Below are 20,309 nucleotides of genomic sequence, written 5' to 3'. Positions count from 1 at the left end.
TTACATGGCAAATTAATCAGCATTCCCAGAAAGGAGAGTGCAGGGCTGCCAGGTGGGTGGCGCAGATCAGCAAGAAGAGGAGCTTTTACTCTTCTACCTTCTCCCACTCCCCCACAGCAAAGAAGCTGAGTTTAGGCAACACTGCAGGGAGCAAATATTCAGCAGGATCAGCTACAAGAACCTTTGCTAGGAAGGCTGGTTAATCTCCCCGACCTCCCTTTCTGATTCACCAGTGGTGCTAGAACCCATGTTATTTCAGATTCTCAGAAATAAGGAAAACCTTGGACATGGAGAAGCATCCAGAAATACCAAAAAAAAGGAAGGGGAAGAAAGAAAAGGCTGCCCAGTGAGAGTACCTGGTTTCCAAATGATTTTTATAGCTGGTGGAAGAGCAAGGCTGAAGGGCTGTGCAGCCCCTCTCTGGATGGGATAGAGACCCATAGCGTGGAGTGGGTTACACAGGACACTGCATTCCCTGCTCTCTTCTTCCTTCCTCCTTGAAACACATTTCAGCATATGGAATATGAGTCAGCGATCTGGGAATGCGTTTTTAACTGGGGGTGGGAACACTGAGGCACTCAGCAGTGCCTGGGAAATCACAAAGTATCACCGGCGACAAGCACCTGAAGCTGCTTCCTGCCCATGGACATTGTTCCCAGCACTGGGAGTGGCTGGCATGAGCCTCCCGAAATAGCAATTATTTATGGAGATAGGGTACTCAGGAAGGCAAAGTCATCCATCAGATGCTTGTTCTGCCGGGAGTGCCATGACAGGATCTCCCCACGTCAACAGCAGTGCAAAATCCTGATGGCACTGCTCAGTTCCAGCAAGCTGCAGCTATTACCACAGTGGGAATCGTCGAGAACTGTCAGTCAACAAGTGAAGGTCTCTCTGCACCTCCTGCCCACAGCCTGGAAGAGCTCAGCAAGTATTTGACTCATGAAGCATCCACATGTCTTAGTCTGAAATCAAAGATGCTTCACCTCAGCTTTTTCCCCTCTCCAAAATGTAGCAGTTCCTACTTCTTGCTGCCAGTAATTTAGGGACCATCTTAAGAGACAAAGTTTCTGGAGTTTAAAAAATAAAATCACCTGGACTAGTGGATTATCTCAATACTTGAAGAGAGGAAGTTTCTACGACAACCCCTTCTGCAAGGCTCAGTCAAGGAGCTCCATTATCCTTCATCCTCAGAAAGTTTACCACACTCCTCCCTGTTCCCGTGCCAGCCTTGGGATCTCCAGAGCTGGAAAGTAAAGGATTGCTTCCTTGGCCAGCTTTAATCAATTTGCAGCGTTTTCAGTCCCAAACACACAAGGCATTTTGTAAACTTCCTGGATTAAGAAAAACCAAAGGAAAGGCTTTAACATGCCAGAATCAGCACAAAGATATCACATCCTGGCCTGTGAAGAGCTGGCTTTGCTGGCATTCATGTCAGGGCTGCTGCTTCCTATCACATTGTCCTGCGCTGAGCAGATGCTTTTGTTTCCTTGAGCTGGCAGGCAAGGTGCAAAGCATGGGCGAGGGTGGGATCTGAAAAGTGATTCACAGTATTCCAGAGATGGCAAAAGCGCCAGGGAAGTTACATCCCTTTCTGGCCTCCTCCAACGTTGTTTGTTGTGGAAAAGCAAGCCCACCATCCCACAGAAGTTTGCCAGGTGGCACAGGACCACCCAGGGAGGGGAGCATGGACAGCTGGTACCATATCTAGTCAATCTGCCAATGATTCCTATTATGGAGATGTGATTAGAGAAATGGGTGTGAGCATTAATGATTTCCTGTTACCCATTCACTCTTCACACCGGATTCTAGCACCTCTGATGAATTAAAAAGGCAGGTCAGGAAGGTCAGTCAGCCTTCCTAGAAAATGCTCTTGGAGCCACTTGAAATACTATTGCATCCATAGGCAGCAATTCCATACTGGAAAGTTATGCCCGCTCTCTACCCCCTTCTAATTTTGTGTGCCAGAGATAAGTCACACATGGGGATGGAAGCTGAGCATGGATTATCAGTGTCCCAGAAAGGAGGCAGCTGCACACACTCTGCCAGCCACGCTCTCCACATCACTGATTAATTCTGGTGGCGCAGATGTTTTGCTCAGGAAGGTGACACACTGATCCTCTGGTGTCTTGGTCTGCTGATATTAGAAAAATTCACAGAAATCTGGTGCACACTCAGACAAGGGACTCTCTTCAGTGAAAACTCCAAGCACCATAAAAAAAGTCACTAGAGCATTCCCATCACTTGACAGGCAGGGAAGCTGAGGAAAGGACAAGTACCGACGTCTCATTAAATCTCACCCTGTAAACTGAAGAAACAGGAATAAAATAGGTCTTCTAAGAACAAAAATCCCACCCCTTAGGCAAGCCAGCCTCGGCAATACCAAACATCTCGCTGTAAGCAATTACAACACACCGGATTTGCTTCCTTGGCAATCTGGCTTCCAAGAGCTCTGAGCTGATTAGACAAGCAATTATTTTCCACCAAGGTCTCCAGACCTCATGCAAATCAGCTGGAGCAAGCAGAAGCAGCAAGGAGAGAGACTCAACAGCTGTCTGTGCTGCCTTGCAGGTGTTCACCAGGAGAACTCCCCTGTGGGTCTCCTCAGTAAGGCAAAGCCAAGGCAGCAGTGCCAGGGCTTCAGCAATGGACTTTGGAGAGATTAAAAAGCAAGATGGGCCAAGAGAAACTTCTTAAAGTCTGGTGACTCCACTTTCATGCTAAAGGACATTTCACTTCACTCTCGACCAGAAAGGCCAGCTTTAAATTAAGTATCAGAACATTTTCTTTTGACAACTGGTAATTAATGCATCTCACCAAAGCAATTTGGGTACCACTTGTGCTATGTTTGAGTGGAAGTATATAATTAAATGCCTTCTGACTTAAACTTTTTCTATAAATATGTTTGCAAACAGATTTTGAGGTGGCCAGTCATCACATACGTAACTCTGACAGATGCAGAGGTGGATGAGAGTTTGATGGTGTCAAAGTACAAAGGGATCTACACCTGGAACCAAACCAAATCACGTTTTTCCTGGTCACTTTCTGGCAAAACACGTTGACTCCTGTCTCTGTTTCTACCTCTGTCTCATTTGCAAGTCTGAAGGTCTCAATTTATTTTTGTTTCCTGTTGATTGCTTTATGGAAGGGAAAAATCCCCACACTATCTGATGCCTGTAAAACTCCATCAGTGATTAAGCACCATATAGCCAATGAAAAATACCCTACCCTGAAATGTTTGAGTTACAATATTCAGAGCGACTTTTCAAAGAGAGTCAAAGCAAAACCACAAATCAAACTTCCAGCAGATAAAGGAGGCGGAATTGTAACTGACTCTGTATTACTCACTCTGCTCACAGCTCTGAGAAGTCACACTGACTTTGCTCAGAGGTTTCCTCACCCCACACAGAGGTGTGAGTCTGGTAAGTCTCCTCCCTTTCCTCCATCATAACTGGTTACTCTCAGATTAGGAAGGACCATTACTCACCCCGTATCACAACCTCAGGTGTGCTAGTGCAGTGCATGAAGGCTTTGAAGGCAACCCTCCCCTCCCTCTCTCAGACTACAATTACAGGATGATATTTTGGGGGGCAGTTACTCTCAAGTCTCCACCATGTCATGACTGCTGCCCTGATGTCACTCATTTGTTTGATGATCCTGTTTGAACAGGAGACCTCTGAAACTTTTCCTTCCTATCAGCGTTGAGACTGGCAGGTCAGGCTATAATACACACATGGACCAGACAAACGTGTATCATCAGGTGAGAATGAGCTCAAGGAAGGTGGACTCTGAAACAAGAGGGAGCAGACAAGCCCCAGCCATCGATACCACAATTTACCTGCATGTTTGTTGCGCCTGTGACTGATCCTGGGAGTGGATGACCCATTTCCTCGTGGCAGGAAGAGAGCTGCACCTTTCACAGTGAGGAAGCTTTCGCTGATGCTGTAAGGGGAGAGAAACAGGGAGTGAGGAAAACTGTCTTGTCTTTAAAAAGGAAAAAAGCAACGAACAAGAGAGGTTCAAAGCACTGAATGCATTCTCTGTTCTTTTGCAAGGAAGTGATTTAGACCAAATTATTCTGTTGGTTAAGAACTTTCCCCCCTTCCATGTAAGTACTGCAAACATTCAAAGCATAACTGGGAACAACACAAACAGAGAAACACTGAAAAGCAGAACATGTGCTGGTGCCACTCTGCCTGCAGAGGTGCAACCTGAGCAGGCAGAGGGGATTAACCTATGGCTACATTTTCGATTTGAAAGTCAAGATGACAGATCCACATTTCTAAATGGTGATGAATAGAACAAGCCCACGCATCTGGGTAATTATGGACTCCGTTAACCCCGAGCTTTGTGGTTCAGACACAGCTGATGCCCTGCAGAAACAAATGTCTCCCTTCAGCAGTTAGCCAAAAGAAAATTAGTGTACAAAACAGATTAAGAAATCATAAAACTACTCTCTGTGAGTTGCATGATGGTTAACTCTCAAAGACTTACAAATCACAAAGCAAGAAACTGTAATGCTGTTGAAATCAGACATCACTTTATGCCTTGATTTTGCCCTTTCTGAAGTCACATGAGGAGAGAAGTTTGTAAAAAGGGACAATAAAGAATTCTCAAGTACTGAAGAACAACTGGTATTTTAAGGACATCTACCAGTTGTTTTCTTGGAGACGCTGTGGTTCGTGGAAAAAGCAAGACACACTCCAGATTCTGCAATTCAGCCATCCTGTTGCATACTCGAGGGTTCCTGCTTTTCTCAGAATTGATAAGACAGTCCTAGAGGCTTTGAAGAAAGCCAGAAACAATTCTCTAGTCAACAGGATGGTTGATGAATATGATAAGACAGGATGGGAGAGTCCCTGGCATCGTGCATCCCAGCAGCTCCATGCTTTGAGAAAGATGTTGGCTTGTCCTTCAACTGAGCAAGAGCCTAGGAACTTTTTATTCCTTTCTCCACTTAAACAAATATCAAACCTAGTTAGTTATTCTCTTCCTCTAAGGGATGAGGACTGGGAAATTAATAGAGTACAAAGCCCTGCCATGTATTTTCATTATTTGGGGTTGACTGCTTTAGCAAAGGCTTTTCTGACTGCATTTTTAGAAGTACAAGAATTACAAAAGCTTGTGTTAAAGTTGGATTTCCCCCTAAGCTCAAGCACATTTCTGGGCACCTCTCCATTTTGCTGCCAGGGATGTAAAAAATGAGGTTTTCCAAGCTCCAGAAAAGCAGATGCACGGAGTCAGAAAGACTTTTCCCAAGGCTGCAGCATATCCCAATATTTAGACCGTGCTGTCATACCCTCATCACTCCTGAGTGACAAAGTTTCTCTCAGAACTTTTTCCCTGAAATTGAACCAGATGTCAAACATGCTCTGGATGTTTCAAAAAAACCAGAATTTTGAAAAGGATCCTAAATTAAAATGGATCAGAGTTCTCTACCCATACTAAAGTTAAAGCCAAAAAACCAATAAATTCATTGGGCACACTGAACATGTTTCCTCAAACCATTCTCACATAAAAAGATTTTACTGAGCATTTCTAGCTCTTGTTGACAAATAAATCCTCTGAAGGTTCTCAAGCTACACAGTTTCTTACAACCTGAACTAGAGAAACACTGAGTTATCTTAAGGACACTTAAAAAAATAATAGTAGTATTATTAATGATAAAAATAAATTCTCCTCCTCCCATTCTAATCTCAACACAGAAGACAATTGTTAAAAGATGTTAGGCTGCAGAGGAGGAGAAAGAATTCAGCACTCACAGACAGCTTTCACACAGTTAACTTTATCAGTGAAGCCAACCACTAATATTAGCAATCCTTTAGCCTGTGCTTGAGGTTCCCCCAGAAGGTGGAATTAGCAACTATTTTTAGTGGATAATGCAGTGTGTAGCTAAGAGGGCTGAGAGGTTAAAAATCTTCTCAATTCCATCACTTTCCCTTATCACCAGCTCTCAGCCACCTGCCTGCAGAGGAAAGAGCAGCAGAACTAAACAGATTCCCATCAGGTGCATCCTTCCAGCAGGCCACCTTCTCTCCTAAGGCCAGGGGAGCCTTGTTTTGGGCCATTAACCACAGGCTGTAAGTGTAACTTGGTAGGACTAGGGAAAGTAATTTCCCATACAAAGGGCTGGAACGGCTGAAGAATGTGGCAAAGCAGATCATTCTTGTGGAACAAGGAGGTCAGGCAGGGAGGGCAGCACCTCCCGCAGGGCAGGAGCGAGGGCAGGAGATGGCCATCAGCACTGCTGGGAGAACTGCAGATCCATGGAGACAAGAGCCTTGTGCCAAATCCAGCTGTGGGGACACTCACTGTGCAGCCAAGACACGCTACTGGCACTCCTGGCATCACCTGCCCCCAATCCTAACTCCAGATGCATCAGTATCCAGAAAAGAAACCCATGATACACACACACAACAAAGCCCTAGCTCTGAGATTCAAGCAGTAAAGAAAATCCTTGGAGGAAAGGCACCAAATTTTTAGGAAAGTCCAAGTAACTCTAATAACAAATTCAGCAGATGCTGACTTTAGTGCCTGTAATGCACTACAGGGACAAAAAAAGCAATCACTGGCCTGATATCCTCTGTGCCACACTCAGATGGCTGCTCCACTTGGGTCCATCCTGCTTGGACAGTCCCTGCCACAGTCTTCACCTAAAGCATCATCTTTCAGGGCAAGATCACCTTTGCACACTGCCCCTGATATATAAGGAGAAAGGATTCCTCAGGTGGGACACTAACAGCAGGCCCCAGTCTGAGACACTTCAGAAACACAAAAGGCAGAAAAGATGTCTGTAAAAAGGGCAATTAGGGCTTAGAACAAGTGTTGCCATCCACTACTGATGTCACCCTGCTGACAGCTCGATGGCTCCCAAGCCTAATGTGGGCTTTGAAATACTTCACAAAACCTGGCTTTCCAGAGCCTACGGGAGCTTCAGTGCTCTTTGAAGCAATCTCCTGGAACAGACTGGTGTTAAAAGACACTCAGCGTGGTTAGGGGAGAAGTTGAGTCCAGGACAGCAGAAGACAAGGAGCCAACTTGGCAAAGGTAACAGAGCTGAGCTGTGTTTTATCAGCACCCCAGGCTCGTCATCAGTCCTCTGTACTGCACAGCAGGTTTTTTCAGGAGAAGACTTACTCAGGACATACCTATGAAAGAGTTCACAATCCTCAGTATTACAGCTGGGGGAAAAACCCCCTTCTGCTCCATGTTCACCTCTGCAGTGAAGCAGCAACCTCAAGGCCACCAGTGATGTGCTATTTGTAATTCCCTGCTCGCTGGGAAGAGAACCAACGCAAGCAGAAGAACTTAAGCAACTCCTACGGAAATTGCGACTTGTACCAATTTTTCTCCCACGCAGAAAAGGTTTTGTAGAAATTGTACAAGTCACATCAGAACTATTTAAAGCCTTTTGCACAAAAAGCACAGACACTGCCCTCAGAAGGCTCTGTTTCTAACCAGCAGTAACAGCAGGAAACAGGAGTGATTCCTGTGCTCCCTGACGTGCTGCCCAGGGCTGAGCTCCTCCTGCACAAGGAAATCACTGCACAGTTCAAACTAAATTATCATTACGCTACAAAATGAGATCCACACAGAACTTACAGATGGCAAACAAATAATAAATGCCTTCCCAGATGTTATACTGCACAGCTCTGTTCATAAACTGCAAGCACAAACACCAAATACACTGGTTTGAGGACACAAAAGAGAAAGTGTTACTAGTTTAGGGACTGTGCCAAAGAGATGTGATAACACAGATCACTGGATGCATTGTCACGACCTCCTGGATGATGCCTTGTGCCTCCCAGCCAGGAGACAGGTGAATCTGTACCACCTACCAGCTTCAATGAGAAACTCTCCGTCCTCAGTGTAAAACTCAGAAAGAAACCTTGCAGTTTTCTTTTGAAACTGCTTCACAGAGAAAGGAGAGAAAACCTTTTTGTGAATAAGGCAAGGAGGCACCTGAACAGCTTCTGGCAATGTTTTATCCTCATAAACAATTAAGTTATTGCGAGCCTGGGGATGACTTTCCAAAAGTCGTCTCTCCTTACTCATCAGAGCAGCTCCTTTGCAGCAGGCTCTGTCCTGTCCAGCCCAGCCCTTGCTCAGGCACTTGCCAAGTAGCACAACCAGAGAGTTGGCACCATTCCCTGACAGGCTCAGCAGGAGAAGTCCTTCCATCCACATCCTCCCACAAAACACACAGGAACAGGTCAGCGTGGCAAGGGCCAAAACCTCCTTGTGCTGTCACCTCCTCACAGCCATGCCCAAGACACATGGGCACTGCAGAGAGGTCACATCCTCCCACCCTGTTCACCCTTATCCTTAGCAGAAATGGGACATTGATAAGCGATGGTAGGGGAAATGAAGATTTCAAGGTACTTTGCGTTTGAATAAAAGTCCACTACTTGTATGATTTACAGAAATACAATTTCTCTTAGCGGGTATTTATTAACCAGAGCCCTGCAGAAAAGAGCTCAGAAGCAGCATCCTAACAGAGCTGAGAGGCTACAACGGGATTTCAATGCCAAGCCTGGCTCCAGCTGTAGCTCCCCATGACCAGAGAGTTCTGCAGTCCCTCAAGAGCCCCCCAGACTTTGCTCTAACATGAGCAGCCAATACTGCCTTGCACACCTCAGCTGCCAGCTCAGCTCTACCATCCTCCCTTAATCCAGCCACTGCAAAACACAAACCCAAGAAAACAGCAAAATTCCAAGGCTGGCAGGAGTGGCAGAGCAGGCGTCAATACTTAGCTCATTCCCGAGGCGTGGAAGGAGGGAGAGAGGGCAGCTGGGGACATGCGGGCGAGCTCTGAGCAGTCAGGACTCACCCTGCAAGAGCAGCAATTCCCCCACAGCTCGCTGGGCCTGGCATGGGAGAAGTCACAGGAGGGCAGGCACAGCAGCCTGCTGGTGTTTTCAGCACCTCAAGCTACTTCCCTCCCTCTTCCTGCTCCCCAAACTGGCTGTTTCCCTTCCTCTGCAGGCAGGCCTAGGGCCTGGAATCACACCTGCTCCGGGGGCAGCTCTCACTGCCATCCTCCCCTCCCTGCACCTGCCCACAAGAAAAGTCCTGGTTAATAAAGCATCAGTCCCACAGCCAAGGGTGCACCAGCAGCTCGGTGCACAGCTGGATTATGTGCAGCCTGACAGCCCAGGGCACTTCTCCATCAAACACCAGATAAAACATCGCATTCCTCCAGCATCCCTCCCCAGGGAAGTGTCTCTTTCACCTTCACTGTAGTTTGTTTTTCAATAAACAACATCCCTACTTCCCTTGTTTACTTTTTAAAGCACCTGGTTTAATAACTGCCTACAGTATTAACGAATTAAATAGAGGCAAGCAATGTTTGGCTTCCAGTTTAAGCCTTTGCTCCTAGGCAAGGGATGAAGATGCTTGATTCTCTTCACACAGAGGCCAGATCTCGGGGCTCTGTAAAGCACAATACCACGTACTAATAAAGAAAACCCACCAAAACCCTACAGGGAAAATTAAACGCTAAGGGTAATTCAGGATTGCCCTGCACTGACATTTGTATTAACAGGGTCAGCTGGCAGCAAACACAGACAAGTGCAGGCTTCTCTGATACCCAAAACAGAAACAAACTCAGTGCCGAGCAAAACAAGGACCACAGCTTACCGAAAAGGGGTCAGTCACACTGTCAGCAGGGAGAGAAAAGGGAAGTGGTTCTCCACCAAAGGCCACCTCTCACCACTCAGCACTTTTGCAAGTTAAGAAACAGCCCAAAGAGAAAAACAAACCAAGCGTGGGAACCTACTTGGGTTCAGGGGTTTGACGCAAACTGCATTTTTAGCAACATCTGCATTTGTGCCTTTTTCTTTTATTAAAAAAAGGAACTGTCTACAGGCACTTCCTCTTCTCCAAGGTGGGGCTCCCTGGAGAGAGAACTCAGCTTCCATGACACAGACAGGCATCATCACAGAAAGATCTGCAATGCCAACTGTTACTCGTCCACATGAACTTACCTACTGATCCCTTCTCACCAGCACCAAGTCACCTTTCCCTTGCTTTGGGCTGCAATATGGACAACTTCTGAAGCCAAACTAAGACAACAGGAAAAACTCACAGTTTGCCAGAAGACAGTCAAAGGTGAGGATGGATGGGTGTGAATCTGAATTCCAAAAGACTAATTCCTTTTCCTTGCTCCAAACAAGGAGAGAATTTCTGCTGAATTCAGAGAGGATACAACTTGCCAAAGGGAACCCTGATGACCACAGCTGTGTGTTAAGTGAAGAACAACTGCTTCAGGTGCATGAAACAAGCACGCTCAGACACAGTTTCAGAGACAGGATCAAACCAGCCTCAGGTCATCCCACCAGGCTGTGGGGAGCTTTGATACCCACTTAACACCTGAGTGAGTTACCAGTCTGCAAGCCACATCCACTGCTGGAACCAACCATGACATGCCATTAGAGCTCCTTTGCCACCACAGCATTTGAATTGAGCTCCAGAAATAACTTTGCAAACTTCAGAGCTTGGGCAGCCTGGGTACGCTGGAGAGAGAGCAGTGGTGACCTTTGGAGACTGCACAGAAGACAACAGCTCTGGGCTGAGAAACTTATCCCTGCCAGAAACTCATCCCTGCCTCGCTGCCGGCAAAGAGAGCAACAACAGCTGCTGTTTGCAGCCCAAGTTTTCAACCCACGCAGCTGCAACGGGGCTGCACTGTGCCGAGACAACCCCAACCACCTGCAGCATTCCTCTGCCTCCCGATGCCCTGAGGCTCGCTCTGCAGGACTGAGTTTCATACTCACATCCAATGTATTCCCTCACAGGCAGGGCTGGGATTTATTCATTACAGGCAAAGGAAAGCAGATTAGGTCTTGTTTTAAGGTGGACAACATTTTAGAGTGTATGATGGAAGTGAAAGTCCATGTGGGTTTCCTGTTCCCCTCATACTCCTGGCCTATGGATGAACCAGCTCAACGAACCCCTAAAGCAGAGGCAATGCAGGCAGAGCCCTGGCACGGGCACCAGCTGCATCCTCACCACCCAGCCCTGTGCCCAGCCTGCTGCCGGCAGCTCCAGATTGGGTTTCACTGGGCTGCTGCTGAGCGCGTGCTCCTACAGTAAGCCTCACACAGCCCTCCCTGTGTCACCTCGCTGCTGAGCTTGTCCCCATCGCTTCTGCCAGCGCTCAGCAGCCTTGGAAGGGAGGGAATGTCCTGGTGCTGAGGCTGGGGAAGGGGAGATGTGTTGAGTTGTGGCTGTTGTCACTGCCATGAAGCAGCACAGGCTGGGGGGACACCCTGCTGATGCCAGATTGTCAGGTAATGACTTATTTCAAGGAATACAAACCTGGGCGCAGGCTGTAGGATCACCATGGCAATGAAGAAGGGAGTTAAACAGGGATGGATTTAAGTTATCACAGACTGAAAACGACCCATTTTCCACGCAGCATGAATAGCAAAATGCTTTACTGCCCATCTCCCTGGCTATGCAACACTGAGGGAGTCCCAGCAAAGCACGTGTTGGTGGCCCATGTTCAGCCTCCAAGGCAGCTTCAGGGAATCCACCCAGAGAGAAAGAAAAAGATTCCAAAAAGCAACCGCAAAACAAGTTGTGCAAACAAAGTTCTGATGTCCCTGGAATTCAAGACTGAAGATATGCACAAAATCATTCTTCCTGCAGTCCGAGCCCGGCGGTTCACAGACTAGAAAGGGGGTAGCTAACACAATTAGGATGCTGATTAAGAAATCCGGGTACTTGGTGTTTACAGAAGAAATTTGATTCTCTGCACTTTTTAAAGCAAGAGACTCAGACCGGAAGTGAGACCATGAAAGGAATTTGTTTTACATGATAGTCCCCCAAAGGCTTCCAGGTCTCCAAGTCAAGACATTCCCAGATGAAAACTCTACATGACATTCTTCTTGTGCTATATACTGTTTAAACATCCTTGGGCATTTTTAATGCATACCACCAGGTTCACGGAGCAAGACAGCAATACCCAGGAGAACACTCCACAGTGTTTTAGCACCATGTGCCGTGCTCCTACCAGCTCAGCCTGCCCAAAGTGAGCCAGCTGCTGTGGTACCAACAAAATGCTTTCACAAATACATTCTTAAGAACACTTCAATCAACATGAGAAAACTTCATAAGGAGAATCTATTGCATCAAGGAACAGAGAAAAATAACCACCGGCTTTTTGATTAGTTAATCCTCAGGTACAGCACCCCTCTGATTGACACATACTTATCTTTTTTCTCTCTTAATTAACACAGTCCATGTCGATTATCTTTAAACAACACAGTAATCTCCTCTGCCACCAGAGTTTGAAAGCATTGCCTTCATACACAGCACCTTTCTTTTAAAACTTTAAATGACAGCTGACAGACCCCGGAGCAGTTGATTAACAACCAAGTCTCCCCCCACTACCTTTAAATGCATTTAAGACAGGATATTTTACAACAAATTTTTATGCTAATCTCCCTGCATGTCACTGTCCCAGACCTGACCATGTTTGGCCTGACTGGCAGCGTCGCACAAGAAGGACCCATCTGCTCTAAATACAACTGTAACACAAGTGTCACAGGAGACACACTGAGGTCAACATACTGTCCCGCCCCGCCACAGCCAAGTCCAGGGTCCCCTATATTTAGACAAAGCATGTCCAGCACTTTACAGATGGAAGGAGATCACTGACTTGCTTGAACCACGGCCAGGCTGGCCATCTCCCTGAGATGGGTGTGACCGGGAGCTGACAAGTCCCCAGCACCCACTCAAGGAGGGGTACCCTGTGCCCCCCACCCCCTCCTCGGCAGCCACAGCTTCCCCAGGCACAGGCCCAGGATGTAAGTGGTCAAGAAGGACGCTGCTCCATCTTTTTTTGGTCACGGTGGATGTGGCCAGCACCGAGCATGGCTGTGGTCAGCCAAGGAGCAGAGCTCCTGCTGCCTTGAGAAAGGGAACTGCGCCAGGACTCAGCTCTGCAACCACCCCAACCAGGGCATGGGATGGAGGAATTACGCTGGGGAAGCTGCCTGGCTCTGATCACAGCCTTGTTGGCTGCCCTCAGTAAATACATTAACAGACCCCTGTAAATAGAGCACCAAAACAAGGACCACTCTGTCTCTACACAAAGAAATCAATGCTGAATAATAAGCCTTTTCCTCTTGCTAAGAAGAAGCAGATGCTTATTTACCAAAAGCATCAAAAATCATCAAGAGGCTGTTGGATTTGACTCATAAAAATATAGAAGGAAGTTATTTGTTCAGTATTTTAACTTCTGCAGCACTCAGCACTTTCAATTTTCTCTCATTCTTATTGCATCCTCCCCTGCAATGGTATTTGATCCCTGAATGACAGTTTCCAGCAGAACAGTAAAATCGGTTTAGGAATGACTGTCCCTTTAGATTAGCAAAAAGGACAGTCAGCAGCAGCCAGTGATGTGAGATGGTTTGTGGGCTGTTTCAGAGAGAACTGCCACGTGCCAGGTTTCTTTCAATAGGTTTTGATTTGAAACTGGAAGTCACAGGGAGCTTTACCTGTTGTGCTGATACAGCCTGCAATCGGGCCATTGATCTGCTCCCCCTTGCAAATACACCAGAGACTTCATTCAAGGGAACAGGGAAGCCACAATTAAGGGAATACAAACTTAAATGTGGCTGCAACTAATAACTTGAAATTTTAATCAGCTAGAAGTGAGGAATCATCAAAGACAAATGATCAGAAGCATTTTATAGCTGAATAGTTTAATGGATTCTGTTTAATGGATTCTAAGGGCAACACTTAGAAGTCCTTAGAAGGACAGTTCTTTGCACAAGGAAGGTCAATACAAGCTTCAGATTCGATTTAAAGCTGCAAACCAAAGAAGAAACATAGCTTCACTTTGGGTTAAGCGACCCAGCACTGAGGGAATGGGGTAACAACCTGTAGAGGCAAGGCTGCCTGTCCCCAGGAGCTCAGAGCACACACATCCAGGACAGCACACCTACCCTGATAGCAGCCACGGAAAACACTCCAACATCCTGCTGGTGTAAGTGACAATCAGCCTCCGGAGCCATCAGGAAAAGCTCTCCAAATCAGACCACGAGATGTAATTATGATCCATTTCAAAATGCAAGCTCAGCATCACTTTCCAATCCAACTCTTCCCCCTGCGGATGTTACAAGTTCTTCCTGGAGACAACATCCCTTGTGACTCTGCTTTTTCTTTTGGTGCTCTGAATAGGGATCAGCTTACCAGGAGTCCTTTATTCCCGAAATAATTTCCATTAATCACTCATCATACACCACTTTAAACAGAAGCTGACAGACTGTGGGATGTCTAACACCAGCACAGCATCTCCCGACTTAAATAAAAGCTGAAACGAAGGGCACCCCAACAGGCAAAAGGAGACTTCTAAATAGGAGACAAGAAAACTTCTTCAAGGTGTTCCTAAGAATTGAAATGGTTTTATACAGCTACTTTAAATACAAGCAGGGAAGCAGTACCATGAACCATCTGCTCTTCATGGTATCTGCTCACAAAAAAAGTGAATTAAAGGAAAAACAGTAACGTGCTTCATTCTGAAGCATCACCCTGCAGTTTAGCATTTGTGATTTCTCAGCACAGCTGCAAATTAACCAACTCTTTTAGCACCTTCATGCGACTTTCAGTTAAAGGGGATGTCAATGCTTTACTTCAAAATGCATATAAAGGAGTTTTTAACCCAACATAAAAACTCTGCAAAGTTTTGCTGACTAAGACTCAGACTGGAAACACATTAAATAAAGTTTTATTTTACTGAAGTTTGAACTCAGAAGACTAGAGATTCCAGATGTGTTTATCCCTGCAAAAGTCAGGTGCTAAATTTCAGCAGAATTAGCACTTTAAGCAGTTTGGCAGCCAATTTTCTGTGGTTAACTCAGGTCTTCCTATTTCCTAAAAGCATAGAAACCCCTTTAAAAACCACACATTAAAGTAGAAAGACCATCAGAATACTAAACACTGCTATGTACCACAGACCCAGAGAAGTCTCTAACAAGAACACAGTGTACTTTAGGGAAAAGGCTCTTAAACAGCTTTTTAAAAGGCTCCAGAATAGATATTTGCTTAATTTCAAGCTAGAGAGCCTCTCATAGAACATTTCATGATGTACTTGAAGGAACTAAGGACAAAAGAGACAGGAAGATTACAGCAGTGTCAAGGTTTTGCTGGGGACTGTGCTGGGAATCTGGGTGATGTCCTGGCCCATCTCCTGACCGTGCTCTCTGAAAAGTGGCTCCTGGGCCGGCTCAGACACCCCCACACACCAGTCATGTTCACACACTCTGGACACAGCATCACCCACCTCTGGGGCGCATGTTTGTGTCACTCTCATTTGCTATCGAGGCACATGGATATTCCTCTTTTGTTTTCTTGTAATTTTCTCATCATGGCAAACCAACAGGAGGGCCAGGAATGGTGCTGACAAACTGTTTGTTTTTATTTAGACTAACTGGCTTTCGGTCTTTTCGCCACAGAGGAATGCGGCTGTTCTACTTTGCATTTGTTTTTTGATTTCTTCATCTCTTTTACAAAGCAAATAAAGGAAAAAAAAAAACAAACCAACCCTAACAATAACAACAACAAAGCCAGTGACAAGCTCTTCACACACCACCATGCAATGAGCCCTCAAAAAAACCCAAACAAACTAAACAAACAAAAACCCCAGTGCAACTCCTCCCACAATTTGGGTTCATTTTAATTCAGCATCGGGTTGCAGAAAGCAAGCAGCAAACTAACAGAAGGACAAAGATAAAACAAATTATAGCTTTTTACACCTTTGTGCCAATGAGATTCCCCCTTACATTATAATCTGACCAAGGTAAATTTATCATTTGCCAATCAAAACGACCCTACACCAGTCCCACTTGCCATTTGGAGTGTCACAAAACATCAGCAATACACCCAGAACAGGGCTGTCCGTGCCTGTCTGTCAGCTAGAGGTGACTGAGCCAAGCCACAGGTACCCGCCCGCTCCAAAGTATCCCATTGGGATACTGTAAGAAAAGAGGCTGCAGGGCAACAAGAGGCTCAGAGAAGCAAATTCATTCTCTTCATGCTGGCAAACAAATCACAGAGAGTGAGGAAATCCAGCACATTATACACGGTAATACCACTGTGCAGACAATTCCAAGCTCAACTCAACAGGGGTCCCAATCCATCCTGGGCACTCCAGACAGCTCTGGACCTTGGGATGAACTTACTCTGATCCACCTCAGTGCCTCCACTAAAGCCACACTGCAACAGTCAGATGTCACAGATCTGTGCTCTTCCAGGGAAAAGCTGGAGGTTTAACACTGCAACTCAGACCCTGACCTGCGGAGTTCCCGGGCAGGAGCCAGCCCTGGCCAGTGGGACAGCATGGAGCTCATTAAGCCATTGTGAGAAGTGTGTGAACAAATGAAGGAGTTTGCTAATAAGTGACAAAGATCATTTGTTTAAAAGAAAGGACTCAATAATTTCTGGTTCAGCAGTCTGGATTTAGCCTACTTGTAACAAAGGTGTTTTGAGGAAAAGCATTCTGCTTAAATGGCTTATTGCAAGTAAACCAGAGAGCCCAAAGGGCTGAACATGATGTTGGTGAGGGGCAGGTAAGTACTGGATAAACAGGGATATGCACTGAACAAGGAGTCTGTAGCCTCAATATACTTAGAAGCGCCCAAATTTATAAAGCTGCCAATGCCAAGAAATGCCAACCCTACATGGAGATCTTCCAGTTTGGATTCCTGTGTCACTCCCAGCCTTCAGCAACTCTGGGACTTGTCTCAAGTTTACCTTTACAGGCTTTTCTTCTCCTCACCCTCCCTCGTCCACCAGCTGATGTCCTTGAACCAGAAAGCTTCTGTCACAAAACACTTGGTTAATCCCACACAACCCAGCAATAGGTGGCTGCAGAACAGCTATTGCCAGTCTCCAATTCCTTCCCAAGATGCTGAATCCAAGCTCTGGCTCAAATGCACGCACAAACCAAAGGGGTGGCTTTGGGATACTTCAGCAAAAGTGTTCAGTATTAAGGACAGGAGTGAGTTTTGCTCCGTGTGTTTGTGAAAAGTTGAGTCTCCAACCAGCTGCTATGAAACACCATGGCTGGAAACTCAAGTTGCAGATTTGCTCTGTACACATTACATCCATTACACTGGAGAAAAATATTTGCTGAACTAGTTTTAGGCCCATACAGGCTGATAATTTAAATGCTGTTTGTCAGACCAATGCAGGGGAGACAGCAGCTCTTCAGAGCCTACTGCAAAATGGGACACAGAATTTTAAACTTTCTCTGACCCCACAAACACTAGTAAGAAGCAACTGTCAAGAAAGTTAGCCTGAAGTTGTTTGAAAAACAATGAAGCAATATTTTAACCAGGGGCTCTGTGATAAAGGTGCAAGGACATAGAGTCCTGCAAAAAAAAATCCCAGCCAGCTATTAACTGGCCCCAAAAGGTCTTTCTTTTTCTGCTGATAATTTCACTGGGGTCCTTCTGCTTTGTGGTCTTTAGAAAAATCCCAAGCATTTCCAGAGACAGGAACATCTGCAGATGTTTCAAGACAACACCATCTCAGAGTCAACTCTACCATTTAAATCCTTTTAAAACATTAATTTGGCAGCCCAACAGCATGGGCTTCCTAACTAAAACATATTGCTTAAAAAGGGTGGTGTGTGGGGGGTTTGTCCTTGAAACACTGGTTTGTGGCTCAGGTTTTGATCTGATGTCCGATAACCATCTCTGTCTCTCTTCCAGCCCTTACCAGGAAGGATCGGCGGGACAAATACCCACAGCTTCCAGGGGAATAAAAGGAAAAGCCAAACAGGAAAAGTAGTTATGAACAATACAGCCCTGGCTTAGTTAATGATCAACTCTGCACAGACCATACTACTTTTACCCAAATACCACAACCTATTTGAGTAGTTTTTAGTAATCAGTGGGTAGTAAGAGGCCTCTTAAGCATCGCATTTGTTTCATCACAAGCAGCAAAGAAATAAAAAAGATGAGAAATCCCCGACAACTCTGCTCTGTCAACAGGAAGCCCATCCACTGTGCAGGGTGAGCTCAGCTGCGTGGAGGGGTGGGCAGGAAGGGTAAGGGGTCAGGTTCCCCTGCCTGCACATTCCCATCACATCCCTGATGGAGTATGAGGCTGTCTTCTGCAGCCTCATACAAACCCTGAGCACACAATGCACACTTAAAGGGAGAAAACAACTGCTGCAGTCTGCCCTGATCCCACCAGCCTCTACAAGAGATGAAGGGCTAAACAAGTGCTTTCTGCATTTCAAGCACCTCCAACCAGAGCGACCCTCAGCTCACAAGGCAACTTCAGTTTAGAGCTGACAGTGGCAACTGGAATCACTCTTCTGATCTTCCAGTCTTTTTGCAGCAGTTTCCAAGCATCTCCTCCTCAGCTCTTGAATATCATCGACTCTCAGCACAAAGGTAAAATACTCACAAAGCTACAGTGCTTTACAATGGCACAGAAGCAATTAAAGATTTCCAATAACACGCTGCTCAGAGGCTTGCAGTCTAATTGCTGAACGGTCAAGGGTTTTGGCAGCAACAACATTGTGAGGAGATAAAAAGGTTGTAAGGCCTCCCATACAAGAAATAAATAAATAAGCAGCTCTCCAAAGAATGGCAACAGCAGCCACACACCTATCTAAGTTCCTGACTTGGCACTTGGCACAAGTCAAGATTAGGTGGTCATGAAATTTCCCACCATAAAGGCCACAGCCCCTTGACAGAGGAAAATGAAAGGGGTGGGGGAGGACAAGGGCCAAGAAGACCGGGCACACAGACAGGTTACAGCACGGAGGTGGCAACACAATGAGCCTGAATTACCCAGTGTTGTAATTTACTGTACAGTCTGTAATTACCTGCACAGCCTCAGAACTTCCTCTTCTTGTGAAGAGTTGTTTCTTCACACTCTGCGCAAGGGTTGTCACTTAGAAGAAAACTGATTACGGGAGAGAGCAACAGGCTGCTAAGCCGGGTCTGAAAGGTTATTTTGTGTCTACTTATTGCTGAAAATAATTCAGTTTAACTTCTTGGTTTATTTTTTTCCCCTAAGAGCTCTGCCATAAACTTACAATGCTGTCAAGAAAGTGTCTACTCCTGCTCCTTTTTTCCCCCCTCAAAGTTTAAAATACATATAAAAACTGTGAGTTAACATCTTATAATAGAAAACAGACTGGTACAAGGCAAGCAGGAGAACCATGGAAAGCAGTGAGTGTATCTGTGCTTTTAGATCCATCTGGCTCCCGAGTGTTGGAGGATGAAGGAGTAAACAGGACAGGGGTGCTTCAACATGTGCTCGATGTGTGCCCAGGGAGGACTCCCACTGCAGCCTGGCAGAAAGGAAGTCAAGGCAGAGTCAAAAGTATTTAAACACAACAAAATATGCCCCAGAATGCCAGGTGGACGTGAGTACCCAAGTGAGGTGGTCAATCCTCAGGTTCAGAACAAAGGCTGAGCATTCCTCTGCACCTTCTGGCCCCACTCCCTGACTGAGCACGGCCCAGTGAGACTCACACAGGAAGGATGTGGCACAGTGAAAGCAAGAGCTGGGTTTTCTCAAACCCCAAGTGAGTGCCCTGATCACTGGGTCATCCTGCTTTGTCACTGAGATAAAGAGGAAAACTGGGTGACAGAGGAATCTGGCATTATCAGAGGAACTTGGAAAAGCCACTTCAGGGACACCAGCAATGGATTAAATAACTAAAACTTGGCCAGAGGCAGAGGAAGCGACTACAGGCAGGAAGAACTGATCCATGGCAATTCCTCCAAGTTTCTCATTAAAAATTCTTTGATATTTGCAGACTATCTGAAGCTTTGCTTTTTTCCTTCTATCTTTTCCATCAGCTGCCTTAGAGTTTTAGTAGACCAAAGTAAATTTTGAATCCTACACACAAACAAACCAGTTAATCAGCAGAATTCCGCCTAGGTTCAGTGAGAGTAGCAAGACTTTCTGGAACAAGTTACAACTATAAATTCTGAGCATTTTGATAAACACAAGTCTCCCGGACATTATTTGAATCCTTGTGAACCTGAAATGAATTAGACTCAGACCAGCTGACTACATTACTGACTAAAAGCGTCAACACAAGAGTAATTTCTGCTGATCTCGGAAAGTCAGAGCTGATCAGCCAAATACATCTACTAAAGAATACACTGAAACAGAAGTTTCTGATAATGTTTGGGTCACCACTGCCCTTCCCACTCCACAGAGAACACATTTTTAGCATAGCAAACAACTAAATCTGGATTTTTAGGTCTTGTCCATGATGAAATAAGGACATCCAACATTAATCAGCCTTTGTGAACTTGTAATTAGGAGCA

General features: G+C 45.8%; 1 protein-coding gene across 3 annotated transcripts in view; it reads right to left on the bottom strand.

Annotated features, from left to right (window-relative positions):
* Nucleotides 1-20,309, bottom strand: part of SSH2 (slingshot protein phosphatase 2) — an 88,227-nt gene that overhangs the window by 26,061 nt on the left and 41,857 nt on the right. For all 3 annotated transcript variants that reach the window (XM_032129633.1, XM_032129634.1, XM_032129635.1), the window contains one exon: nucleotides 3,836-3,939. In XM_032129633.1, the coding sequence (XP_031985524.1) occupies nucleotides 3,836-3,939 (104 nt within the window). The remainder of the gene's footprint in view (nucleotides 1-3,835; nucleotides 3,940-20,309) is intronic.

The sequence above is a fragment of the Corvus moneduloides genome, chromosome 20 (assembly GCF_009650955.1).
Source record: "Corvus moneduloides isolate bCorMon1 chromosome 20, bCorMon1.pri, whole genome shotgun sequence".
In the NCBI taxonomy this organism is placed as follows: domain Eukaryota; kingdom Metazoa; phylum Chordata; class Aves; order Passeriformes; family Corvidae; genus Corvus; species Corvus moneduloides.
This window is presented reverse-complemented; position numbering and strand designations above follow the sequence as displayed.